At 45.2% G+C, this 13,558-nt stretch overlaps 1 protein-coding gene across 3 annotated transcripts in view; it reads right to left on the bottom strand.

The window, feature by feature from the left end:
* ZFP28 (ZFP28 zinc finger protein) overlaps positions 1-13,249 on the bottom strand; it is a 29,278-nt gene extending 16,029 nt beyond the window's left edge. The window contains exons 1-4 of one of the 3 annotated variants that reach the window (XM_049899837.1): positions 11,591-11,670; positions 9,193-9,328; positions 3,482-3,608; positions 1,742-1,837 (exon numbers count right to left, since the gene is read on the bottom strand). In XM_049899837.1, coding sequence (XP_049755794.1) covers positions 1,742-1,837; positions 3,482-3,608; positions 9,193-9,204 — 235 coding nt within the window. In that variant the 5' untranslated portion in view covers positions 9,205-9,328; positions 11,591-11,670. Of the gene's footprint in view, positions 1-1,741; positions 1,838-3,481; positions 3,609-6,546; positions 6,662-9,192; positions 9,329-11,590; positions 11,689-12,545 lie in introns of those variants that run through there. The other 2 variants (XM_049899836.1, XM_049899838.1) reach the window with 2 other exon arrangements.
* Between the last annotated feature and the right edge of the window lie 309 nt (positions 13,250-13,558).

The following is a 13,558-nucleotide window of genomic DNA, read 5'->3' on the forward strand; positions in this document are numbered from 1 at the left end:
AAACCTCTGAATGATGAGGGTATGGCCTTGGTCTAACTTTGTAAACTAGACTTCTTAGTTTCACCTGAGTGAGAAAACAAAGAGGTACTCGCCTTGCATTCTGCAACTGATATTGCCAGATCACTGTTTCATGTCAACAGTGGCTTCATCTAGCAGGAACTGGCATAACTCTCCCTTGTTGTTGTTTGCTGTCGAGTTGATTCCGACTCATAGCGACCCCATGTGACAGAGTAGAACTACCCCATGGGTTTTCCTCGGCTGTAATTTTTATGGAAGCCGATCGCTGGGTCTTTTCACCCTAAAGCGGCTCATGAGTTTGAACCACTTACTTTCAGTTAGCAGCCAAGTGCTTAACTGCCGCACTTCCAGGGCTCCTTCCCCCTCTGTTGTGCAGTCCCCTAACTGAGGACATTCCACTCTTTCTGCCAGCACACATCATTGGTAATCTCAGTTACTGGATGGCTGTGAATGCCATGGGTGTGTGTTGGGGAAGGGCGGGGGCACAGCCCACATCCAAGGCTCCAGCATTCCTTCTGAGAGCCTACCCCATAACCCATCTGCACACTGCCTATTTTCAATACAAAATCCACTCAAACCCCAAATCTATCATGGTCCAACCCAAACTCATCTCCTGACCCACTCACCCCTTTCTTCTTGTAGTTTTAATGTTTCTCCTTACAGCTCTAGTCCTGTTTCTGTTTCCCTGGCTTGAAACTGGAAATTATTTTTCTTCTTCTTCTCAACTCCCTATTTACGTTTACATATAAAACAGTATTTTCTATTTCATTTAAGTCATGTATGTTGTTGGTATTGCTGGGTGCTGTCCAGTTGTCTCTGACTTATGGCAACCCCATCTGTTACAGAGTAGAACTGCCCCATAGAGTTTTCTTGGCTGTAATCTTTATGGGACCAGATTGTCAGGTCTTTCTCCTGAGAAGCCACTGCCAAGTTCAAACTGCCAACCTTTCAGTTAGCTGCTGACCACTTAACCACTGCACCATAAGGGCTCCTTTAGGCCATGTATAAAACCAAAAAAAAATCAAACCCATTGCCGTTGAGTTGATTCCGACTCATGGCGGCCCCATGTGTTACAGAGTAGAACTGCTCCACAGGGTTTTCTTGGCTGTAATCTTTACAGAAGCAGATCACCAGGCCTGTCTTTTCCAACACTGCTGTGGGTGCAAACCTCCAACCTTTTGGTTAGGAGCTGAGCACAAACTGTTTGTACCACCCAGGGACCTTTATGGATATGTATAGATATGCCTTATCTCCCCTATCCCCTATTGGATGGCCAATTTTTTAATGGCTTAGGCTAATTTTATCACCCAACCACGACCTAGTGGCCATGCTCAAAGCTGTAACTCAATTACCATAAGTGAGAAGGAATAAGTTAATGAATGAAATAGTCATTTAATTGAAGAGACTTACGAAAACACAAAGTACATCAAAATCAGTAAAAGTTTTTTTTTAAGAACAGAGATGACTGTGCAAGTCTGAATGACAAAGGGGAGGCGGAGCTAGGAGAAAATAGGACCCAGGGCAGAGAAAAGCGAGGGAAACAAAGTTGAAGAAAAGAGACAGGGAGGATGAAAATTTGGGAAGCTCATGGTAAAGGGCCTTAATTTTCTCTCCAGGCCCAGAGGGCTCAAGAAGAGTCTGTTGATGATACTACGTGTCTGAGGTGGATGAGTTGTGACCTGCAGTGGCTTCCCCCCAACCTAGTTCTCCAACACTCACTCACCTGGGCCCTGGCCCTGTGTCATCTTTCTCTTCATTATCCAGGGCTCTTTTCCTTGTTCCAGTAAGGAGATGATATCAGGCTTAGAAATGCAAAGTCCTAAGTAAAAACAAACAAACCAAAAAACAGTTGCTGTCAAGTAGACTCTGACTCATGGCAATCCCACATGTGTCAGTGTGGGACAAAGAACTTGGTTTGGCCCTTTAACTCTGGTTTCTGAAAACAGACAAGCAATTAAGGTGCTCTGTTTTCTAAAGGAGTCCGGTGGTGTAGTGGTTAAGTACTTGACTGCTAGCCAAAAGTTCGGTGGTTCAAACCCACCAGCCACTCTCTGGGAGAAAGATATGGCAATCTGCTTCCATAAAGGTTACAGCCTTGGAAACCCTATAGGGTAGTTCTACTCTCTCCTATAGGGTTGCTATGAGTCTGAATGGACTTAATGGCAATGAGTTTGGGTATCTGGTTTCTTTTCTAAAATAGCCAGTCCACTAGGGGGTACACAGATTCCACCCCTGCCAAATCAACTTCAGGAAGGGGCGGGGGGGCCTGATGCAGTCATACATATTCATTGAGGTCCCAGTGACTACAGGACCCAGGACCTTGGAGCACTCCTTTTTGGTGGTCTTCTGGATCGGTGAGACCATTCATACATGGGAGAGGGTGCAGCACGTCCCTGAGAGCAATGGAAGCCTCATTGTGACGGGAACTCTCCCAGACCTTGCCTGGTGCACCTCTTTACTTGTATCCTTTCTGGTTATATTTGGGTCACTGTAAGTATAAGCAATAGTTTCCGTGAGTTCTGTGAGTCATTCCAGCAAATTATCGGACCCAACTGGGGCAGTGAGAACCAGCAGAGAGGCTGGCATTTGCCTACTGGGCAGGGGGTGAAAGGATAGAGTCCTAACTTGTGGAGATTCAGCTGTGGGTGGTTAGGGTCAGAGAAAAAGTGTCACATGGGTGGCTGGTGTCAGAATGATGAAGAGGGAAAGGGGATATGCATTATCTTCCCATTTTGGGAATGTGTGTCAAAGAGAAAAATAACAGACTTCTTGTTTTGATTTGGGGGTTTTCTTATCCTAGAAACCAAATATTCACTGTAAAGAAGTTCCTGACCAGGACTGATCCTGCCAGTGGCTTTTCTTTCACCCAAAGTTGCTAATCTTTTCTTTCCTGTTCAGAAGTCCAGATTGCTGAATTTGAATTTCAAAAGATATGGTTGGGTGGTGGGCCAGAGACCATCTTAGGATCTGATATCAGTTCATCTCAGTAAAACAGGGAAGACAGGGTTCAATCAATCATGTTAAGATGAGCCAATGGTTGATCTTCAATATTTCTTCCTCCTCTGCTCTTTATAAGCCTCATTATTCCTAGTTTCTTTGAGCCATTTGCTTTTTCTGGAATTAAAATGGTCTCCCTATAACTATAGGGTCACCATGAGTCGGGATCAACTTGACGGCAACGAGTTTGGTTTTTCTTTTTATATGCATATGGAATAACTGCTAAGAATAAGCTTCATATTCAAATTTATTGAGTTTTTATTATTTTTAACATTAGCCTTATGCCAGCTATTAGTCATACAGTCAAAAATACATAAATGGAAATAGGACGTGGTCACATGGTGGGTCTGTCCAGACTTGAGAGGCAGTCCCCTTTGCTTGATGGAAGAGGGGTGCTGTAGGGATGAGGGAGGAAGGCCTTCTGAGTTATGGCAGAGGTAGAGGACGGGGCGAAGAACAACCTTACCCAGGGAGACCAAACTCCTGTAGTTTTCCAACATCACATTCCTGTACAGGCTCCTCTGAGCAGGGTTCAGCCATTCCCATTCATCTTGGGAGAAAATCACGGCCACATCGCCAAATGTCACTAAGCTCTGAAATGACAGAAACACATTCTTGCTCAACCAATGCTCCTTACCCCACGATTCAGGGTCTAAGGGTTATCTTGTCTTCACTTTGGATCATAAACAATATACATAAGGAATAACGCCATGTGATTTGGACAGCCAGTTAATTATTGGACAGCTGGCCTCCCTAGGTGTCAAAACAGTTAACAAGCTCAGTTAACCGAAAGGTTGTCAGTTCGAGTCCACCCAGAGGCACCTTGGGAGAAAGACCTGGGTATCTGCTCCCATAAAGACTACAGCCTAGGAAACCCTATGGGGCTGTTCTATTCTGTCCTACAGGGTCGCTATGAGTTGGAATAGGCTCAATGCCAATGGGTTTGGTTGATTTTATCATGGGTGGGAGGGAGGCGGAAAGGGGGAACTTTTGTTTAGGGGAGTTTATATTAATGGTGGTGGAATGATTTGGGAAAGGATAGCAAAAATGGTTGCACGACATGAAAAATGTAATCACGTTACTGAACATTTTGATTAAAGGTTTTGTAGAAGAATCCTGATCAAAACGGGGAAATGCAGAACAGAATTCCAAATTCTCATGGACTTCCTAGAACCATGAAGGTTGAACAAACCCCTGAAACTACTGCCCTGAGATAATCTTTAAACCTTAAACCAAAAATATCCCCAAAGACACAAGAAAAATATGAGCCCAAGAGACAGAAAGGGCCACATAAACCAGACACTCCACCACCCTGAGACCAGAACTAGATGGTGCCCGGCTACCACCAATGACCAGCCTGACAGGGAACACAACAGAGAATCCCTTAACGAGCAGGAAAAAAGTGGCATACAGAACTCAAATGCTAGTAAATAGACCAGACTTAATGGTCTGACTGAGATTGGAGGGACTCCAAAAGACATAGCCCTTGGACTCTCCATTAGCCCAAAACTAAAACCATTCCTGAAGCCAACCCTTCAGACAAAGATTAGACTGGACTGTAAAATATAAAATGATACTTGTGAAAAGTGTGCTTCTTAGCTTAAGTAGATATGTGAGACTAAATGGGCAGCTCCTGTCTGGAGGTGGGATGAGAAGGCAGAAAGGGACAGGAGCTGGTTGAATGGACATGGGAAATACAGGGTAGAAAGGAGGACTGTGCTGTCACATTATAAGGGAAGCAACTAGGGTCACATAACAATGTGTGTATAAATTTTTGTATTAGAAACTATAAATTTTTGTATTAGAAACTAACTTGAACTGTAAACTTATACACATTAAAAAATAAATACATCCCCTGAAGTCTTCTTAAAACCAAACAGTGGCTAAGCATTTGACTGCTAACCAAAAGGCTGGCAGTTCGAATCCACCAGCTGCTGCTTGGAAATCCTACGGGGCAGTTCTACCCCATCCTATAGGGTCACTATGAATGAGAATTGACTTGACGGCAACAGGTCTGATTCAGGTTTTTTTTGGAATAAAGAATGTCTGCCTTGAGTATTGTGCTCTTTTAAGAATTATCTGTATGAGATCGAATTAACAACAGCAACTTGAAAGATTAGAAAGGAACATTAGGGGGCAGGGAATTTGTTAGTGGGGAAGAACCACTCAGAAAAAGAAGGTGAGAATGGTTGCACAACTCAAAGAATATAATTAATGTCACTAAATGGTACATGTAGCAACTGTTGAATCGGTGTATGTTTGGCTGTGTATATTCTCAACAAAAAATAAATAAAAGTAAAAAAAAATGAAATCAGTGTTACTGAATTATACATGTAGAAGTGGTTGCGATGATGTATGTTTTGTTATGTATATTTTTATCACCAGAAAAAAAAAAGAACCAAGTTGTCATCTGAGAGAAGCTGTCGGGCGTCCCAGGCAATCATGAACACATGAGAAGCAGCTGTGGTCACTGCAGGAACAGCATTTACTGATCGAGAGGCAAGTGATGCTGCTCACATACTGCATGGCCGCTGGCAGAGTTTATTTTACTATTTCAGCACATACCTCTGATACATTCAACATATTTCTTTAAGTTTTTTAAATTGATGGTTTTGTTAAATGTAATTGGAAAGAAAATAGTCAATAAAAGTTTTTGCTTTGGTAAATCAGCTGCCGTTGAGTTGATTCCGACTCATGGTGAGCCCCTGTGTGTCAGAGCAGAACTGTGCTCCATAGGGTTTTTGTAGTTGCTGCTGTTGGGTGCTGTTGAGTGGACTCTGAGTCATGGCCACCCCATGTGACAGAGCTAAACTGCCCCATAGGGTTTTCTAGGCTGTAATCTTTACGGAAGCAGATAGCCAGGTCCTTCTCCTGCAGAGCCACTGGGTACATTTGAACCACCCATCTTTTGGTTAGCAGCCGAGTGCTTAATCACTGGGCCACTAGGGCTCCTTATAAGGCTTTTAAATTAAAAAAAAAAAAATTGATGTGGTAAAAATATATACACAAAAACATGCATCAATACAACTTCCACATTTACAATTCAACGACATTGATTACTTTTTCCATGTTGTGCCACCACTATCGCCACTCTTTTCCAAAATATCCCACCACCATTAGCATAAACTGAATGCCCCTCAAACTGTAACTCTCCCTCCACCCTCCCTCCTATCCCTGGTAATAATCTTTGGTTTCTATATACTTTTTTATTTCTCATAAGTGAGACCATATAGTATTTGTCCTTTTGCAACTGACTAATAAGTTGCAAGCTCAGCACGATGTTTTCAAGGTTCATCCATGTTGTGGCATACATCAGAACTTCCTTTCTCTTTATGGCTGCACACATTCAAGGTATTTTTAAACATGTATTCTATTCATATTCTGACTCTAGGAATCTGTGACTAGAGAAGGTAGAATTAAAGGACTAGCAGCCTCAGGATTTAGAAAGTATATCTTTGAATCAAAGAAGCCCTGGTGGTGCAGTGGTTAAGTGCTCAGCTGCTAACTGAAAGTCCTGCAGTTAGAACTCACCAGCTACTTCGTGGGAGAAAGATGTGGCAGTCTGCTTCCATAAAGATTACAGCCTTGGAAACCCTACCGGGCAGTTCTACCCCATCCAATAAGGTCGCTATGAGTTGGAATCCACTCAAAGGCAACGGGCAATGGGCAATACTCAAATCAACATGCAAAAAAGTCAGACTACCCCAAAGGCTGATTTCAGGCTCTGGCACTCACCAGTTCTGAAACCTCAGTGACCTAACCTCTCTGTGTTTCGGCTCTCCATTTATAAAATGGAAAAATCAACAATACCAGCCTCACAAATTATGATATAGGTTAAACAAGGTAATTAATACATACACCAAAAACAAAACAAAAATCAAACCTGTCGCTGTCACCTCCGACTCATAGTAACCCTATAGTACAGAACAGGACTGCCCCATACAGCTCCTAAGGAGCACCTGGTGGATTTGAACTGCCAACCTTTTGGTTAGCAGCTGTAGCACTTAGCCACTATGCCACTAGGGTTCCAAATACATACACAGCACTCAGAAATTGTAAGGAACATCATCTATGTGAAACCAAAAGGTCAACAATAACTTAAAAAAAAAGAGGAGGCAGGGAAACCAGATTACTGGAAATGAACAACCAGAACAGAAATAATGAAAATGTTCACACATCGTGAAGAATGCAACTAATGTTACTGAACAATTTGTGTACAAATTTTCGAATGGGAACCTAATCTGCTGGGTAAACTTTCACCAAAAATACAGTAAGATGTTATCTAAAAAATTAAAAAAAGAAAATTTAAGGCACAATATTAGGGCTAAATAAATGTTCATTAGGATGACGCAGGCCACAGCTGAACCTCTTAAAGGTTCACATCGTTCTTGTGTACTGTCGAGTTGATTCTGACTCACAGCGACCTTACATGACAGAGTAGAACTGTCCCATAGTGTTTCTTAGGCTGTTATCTTTACGGGAGCAGATCGCCAGGTCTTTTATCCTGTGGAGCCATTGGTGAGTTTGAACTGCTGACCTTTTGGTTAGCAGCCAAGTGCTTAACCATTGTGCCACTAGGGTTCCTAGGTTCACATTACTGTAGTGGAAAGAAAAGTTCTTCTGAGGCTTGGTGTCTGTTAAATATCCTGTGACATGTCCTTTAACCTGCTACCGAACTTGACATTTTTAAATAAATTGTGTGAAGACAAATCAAAAGGGTTTTTAAAGCAGCACCTTGATTTGCCTGAAGACAGTAAACTCCTGATGCATAAATTTCCTAAGCTGGAGACTGAAACGTCACATGTAATTGAAAACACCTGGTAATATTCGCAGAGAAGTCCCTCGGTGGCGCAAACAGTTAACATGCTGAGCTGCTAACCAAAAGGTGGAAGGTTTGAGTCCACCCAGAGCCACCTGGGAGAAAGGCCTGGCTATCTACTTCCAACAAATGAGCCACTGAAAACCCTATGGAGCACAGTTCTACTCTGACACACATGGGGTCACCATGAGATGGAGTCATCTCAACAGCAACTGGTTTTAATATTTGCTGGAACGAGCCAAGAACTGCTTATCAAGCCCTGAGCAAGACAGGTACTAAAATACCTACCTGAGCAAGCTAGTCTAAAAAAAAACAAATGCTATACAGCTATCAAGAATAATTTTACAGGTTTGAGGATCTTGCCATAAAATCAGAGGAGCTGATTTGTTGGCTGAGGTTTGGTAGGGGGGTTCCTTTACCTAGAACAATCAAGTCTACTTCCCCATTGGTTCATGTTTATCTATTACAGGTCTGCATTTTGTACCAGCAGTTTCTGAAATGCCTCTAACTTTGAAAATCGCAAGAGGTAACACTGGAAACCATGGAGGATGCTGAAACGCAAACATTTCAATGCACACTTACTTTTAACTGTGTTCAAAGACACTGCTCATGCACAACGCTCCTTTTACGCTCAGAAGAATGTTTCTATGCTTCTTTTCTAAGCTTGGATATTTCCTACTCAACTGTAAAAAAGGGTTTTCACAGATTCCAGCCCTACGATTCTAACTGCATGCTCTTTGCCTGAAAAGTCTTGCACATATATTCCAGATACTCTTTACTAAATGATACACGTTATCTTTACAATATATTTACAAAATAATTTCACAGCAATACCTTTATAGCAAAGGAGCCCTGGTGGTGCAGTAGTTAAAGTGATCAGCTGCTAACTAAAAGGTCGGTGGTTCAAAAACACGAGTGGCTCCCTGGGAGAAAGATGTGGCAGTCTGTTTCCGTATTTACAGCTTTGGAAACCCTATGGCGTCGCTATGAGTTTGAATCAACTTGACTGTAATGGATGGGAGATCTTTATAGCAAAGCTGTTGATACAAGAGGAAGTCATACCCATTTTTACTTTTCCAGTATTTGTCACTACTACTTTGTCTTTGTTAAGAAAATAAAAATTTGGGGCTCCTATGCTTGCTAACAAAAAGATCAGCAGTTCAAATCCTCCAGCCCCTCCTTGGAAACCCTATGAGGCAGTTAGTTCTACTCTGTCCTATAGGGTTGGTGTGGAATCGGAATTGACTCAATGGCAAGGGATTTTTCTTTTTTTTTTTCCAAGAGAAGAAAAAGGAGCCATGGTGGCACAACGGTTAAATGCTCAGCTGATAACCAAAAGGTTGTCGGTTTGAACCCACCAGCAGCTCCATGGGAGGAAGGCCTGGTGATTAGCTTCCATAAAGACTACAGCCAAGTAATCAGTTGTCACATGAGGTCATCATGAGCTGGAATCAGTTCAACGGGACCCAACGACAACAATCAGGAATTCGGGACCTGGAAATGTCAGGTTTGAGTTACCTATTCGACATCCAATTCAAGGATCCAAGATAAATACACAGGCCTGAAAATCAGAGTCAAGGTTTGGGCTGGAGAAATGCATTTGGGAGAAGTCAGTAGGAGGCTAGTATTTACAAACAAGAAACCAGCACGTCTCACCCAGGGAAGGTGTGCAGACAGAAGAAAAAAGAAGAGGTTAAGAACACATTTCTGAGCTCAGGGTCAGGGAGATAAGGAAGAACCAGCAATAGGAACTGGGGAGGAAAAGACAGGATGGTGGTAGGAAAACCAGGCAAGTGTGGGATCCTAGAAGCTAATGGAAAAGGGTTCCTTTGGAGAGTGAGGGATGAGCTATTTCAGGGGCTGGCGGTAGCCTGTTTTTGTAAATAAAGTTTTTTTTTTTTTTTGAACACAGCCATGCCCATTTGTTTTCATACTGTCTACGGCTGCTTTCAAGGAGCCCTGGTGGTGCAGTGGTTAAGCACTCAGCTGCTAACTGAAAGGCTGGTTGTTCGAACCCACCATTCTGTGAGAGAAAGATGTGGCAGTCTGTTTCTGCAAAGATTTACAGCCTTGCAGATCCTATGGGGGTAGTTCTGCTCTGTCCTATAGGGTTGCTATGAGTTGGAATTGACTTGACAGCAACGGGTCTGATTTTTTTGGTACGGCTGCTTTCTGCAAAGTCCAATTACTAGAAAAAGCCATCATGTTTGGTAAAGTAGAGAGTCAGCCAAAATGAGGGAAACCCTCCATGAGGTGGACTGGCACAATAGTTTTAACAATGGGCTTAAACACACCAGTGATCACTAAGATGATGCAGAACGGGGCAGCATTTCTTTCACCATGAGTCACAGCCAACTCAGTGGCAACTAACAACAACGTGGCTGCTTTCAAACTACTATGGCAAAGTTGAGTACCTGCGATAGAGACCACATGACTGGCAAAACCTAAAATATTTACTATCTGGCCCTTTACTGAAAATGTTTGCTGATCTCTGATCTATCTCAAATGCCAGTGATAGTCAAAATAGATGAGGACAAGGAATTGACCACTGTCTTTGGTAATACAGAGTCCACTGGTAACCTTCTAAAAACCAATTTGGGTGGAATAACTGGAGACTGGTCCGTAAATTTATGAGATGGCTATTATATATTTAAGAAGCCCTCGTGGTACAATGGGTTAAGTGCTTGGCTGCTAACCAAAAGGTCAACAGTTGGAACCCACCCAACAGCTCTGTGGGAGAAAGATGAGAGAAAGATCTGCTCCCGTAAAGATTACAGCCTAGGAAGCCTTATGGGGCAGTTCTACAGGGTTGCTACAGGTTGGAATGGACTCGCCAGCACACAACCACCGCCACCACGTATTTATGATACACAGCTGACAGGAACAAACAAAACTGTTTATCAGTATTTTAAGAAAGCCACACAAGCAAGCAGAAAAAAAAAACACCTTTCATATTGTGTCTCCTCTGGCTAAAATGCTGACCCTACCCTCTGCCGCCTGCCCAGCATCTCCTCTTCCTTCAAGACACTGTTCCAAAATCACCTCCTCAGTGAAGCACTCCCAACCCTTCTCCCACAGGCAGCTAGAAGCCAGGGGCTCCTTCTAATCCACTCTCACAATACTTGGTCCAGACCTCTGCACAACAACTATCGCACTCCAGAAACCCATCTGCCTCCCTGGCTTTCCACCATGGGGCTTAGCCATTTGTTTTTCCAAGGGCTGGCATTAAGTGAAGTCCCTAGGTAACAGAAATGATTTGAGCTCAACTACTACCCAAAAAGCTGGTGGTTGGAACCCACCCACAGGCACCACAGAAGAAAGGCCTGGAGATCTGCTTCCGTAAAGACTACAGCCAAGAAAACCCTATGCAGCACAGTTCTACTCTGTAACACATGGGGTCACCCTGAATTGGAACTTACTCGGCAGCAAAGTTTGGTTTTTGTTTGTTTGGCATTAACTGGGGACCAAACCAGGTACATCGTTAAGTGGCTACCATGTTTCCCCTAATGAGTACACCTCCATTCATTTAGTCCCTCTGAGAAAATGGCACAGGGAGGGGATCAATCATTTCTTCAAGGAGAATAAACATGGATTGGATGAAAAGGAAGCAAGGAGGCAGGCCCTGGCCAGAATGTGAGGAAAAAGGAACCAGGTCCTGGGACAAAACTCTTAAACTGAAAACTTTTAAAAGAAAATAAACATTACGAAGTCCTGAAAAGCAAGACCATGTTTCAAGGAGGTGAAATACTAACTCACCTGGGACATGGCTTTAGGAAGCTCAATTCCTGCCCCAGCTGCCTCCTGCTTGCAGCTCCTCTCTTGGTGAAGAAGGGCAGTGACCCTGAAAGGCAGAGCTGGGGGAAGGAGAAAGGAGTAGCTAGAGACCAGGCTCACAACACACTCCCTGCCTGCTGAGTCTTAAAGCACAGCCATAAATCAGAAACAGCTCCCACAGGTAGAGAATCAAATGCTCAGCTACCAGGAAAAAAAAGACTATTTTTGCAGTGCAGCTAGGATATGGTCACATCTTTACCTTAGGGGCAGATGCAGGGGATTTTCTTTCCCTGGGGAGCTTGGAAATAGGAGCTGCCTGGATAGGGCAACAGGTCCCAGGGTGACACAAACTTTGCATTCCTCTACTAATCAAAATCGCTGTGAGCTGAATTCAACTTCATAGCACCTAACAACAACTAATCAAAAGGTTAATGGTTTGAACCCACCCAGCAGCACTGTGGAAGAAAGGCCTGGCAATCCGCTTCTGTAAAAACTGTTGTGTGCCTTCAAGTCAATTCCGACTCGTAGCGACCCTATATATGACAAGATAGAACCGCCCCATAGGGTTACCTAGGCTGTAACCTTTACGGGAACAGATAAACACGTCTCTTCTTCCGTGGAGCTGCTGGGTAGGTTCAAACTGCCAGGAAAACCCTATGGAGCAGTACCCTGTAACACATGGGGTCACCTAGGGCAAGAGGTTTTTCTGGTTGGGGTGGCCCTGAGTAAGTCAAGATCCCTCCCTGCACCTCTGCTTTATCCTCTGTCTCAAGCTGAGCTTCCAAACGTTCAGATTTCCCGATCCACTGGCCCTGAATATCAGAGAAACTGTTCTTCAGCACGTGGGCCCCCAGAAGCCTCCCAAGTCTTCAAAATTCCCTCACCCCTGATACGAAGTCTACCCTGCCCCCTAGGCCTAGCCCCCTGTCACCCTCACCTCTCCTCTCAGGCCCCGAGGTCACTGCCCCTCGCTGGCCCTTGGCTGTGAGGCCGTTCCTTGGGCTCCCCCTAGCAGGTCTGGCAGAAGCCGATGGCGTCCTCCCGGCACCGAGGCCTTGGCCTGCCCTCGGCTTCGTGCGGGGGCCGCCTCGGCCCGGGAGTGACTCGTACTCGCGAGCACGCGCGCCCCTGCTCGCACTCACTGTCCCCATGTCACCCTTGGGTGCGCGCACACACTCGCCGAGGTCGCACGGACGCCCTCCCGGTCACGCCCTCCCCGGCAGTCGGTCATAAACACCCTGCGGGCGCACGCGTCAGTCACGCCTGATGGCCAGGCTCGGGCTCACACACGGCATCCATCCATCCATCCATCCTTCCACCTGGCCCCGGCACCTAGTCCCGCCCCCGTCGCGGCCGCTGCGCGCCCGCTTCAGAACCGAACGGGATCACACAAACAGGGACGCCCAGCGCCCGACGGAAGCGGCGTGCCCCGCCCGCCGCAGTGCCCGCTGGGAAACGTAGTCCCAAACAGGAACCTCCCCGTTGCCGATCGGAGCTCTGAATGCAAGGCGCAGTTTCGCCTCCGGCCTAGACAGAGTCCACTCTGCCCCAGGGCGGTCGCTCCCGGCCCTTAGGGATCGCGGCCGCCCATACTGCTCTCGACGCCGAACTGGGGACCGGTCGTAAGCACAGGCCAACCCAAGATAGCGGGCGCGCCCCCAAGGCTACTGGGATTGGGCGCCAGGAATGGAGTGCGCGGGCGCAGTTACAGGGAGGGGCGGGGCCTAGGCGAGGGGCGGGGCCAAAGATCGGCGGGGGTTGAAAAAGTTGACGTTTGGGAGGGGTAGATACCTTGGTTCTCGGTGCCGGCTTCCTGTAGGGTTGTTACCGCCGTCAAAGAGGGAGAAACAAGCGAAGGCGAAGCGCTGGAGGGAAAAAGCAACACTTGGGCATCTGATTGCCTTAATATGTGTCTGATTTGTCTCAAACTTAATTACTCCCCGCCCCCTC

Source organism: Elephas maximus, chromosome 11, assembly GCF_024166365.1.
Source record: "Elephas maximus indicus isolate mEleMax1 chromosome 11, mEleMax1 primary haplotype, whole genome shotgun sequence".
In the NCBI taxonomy this organism is placed as follows: Eukaryota; Metazoa; Chordata; class Mammalia; order Proboscidea; family Elephantidae; genus Elephas; species Elephas maximus.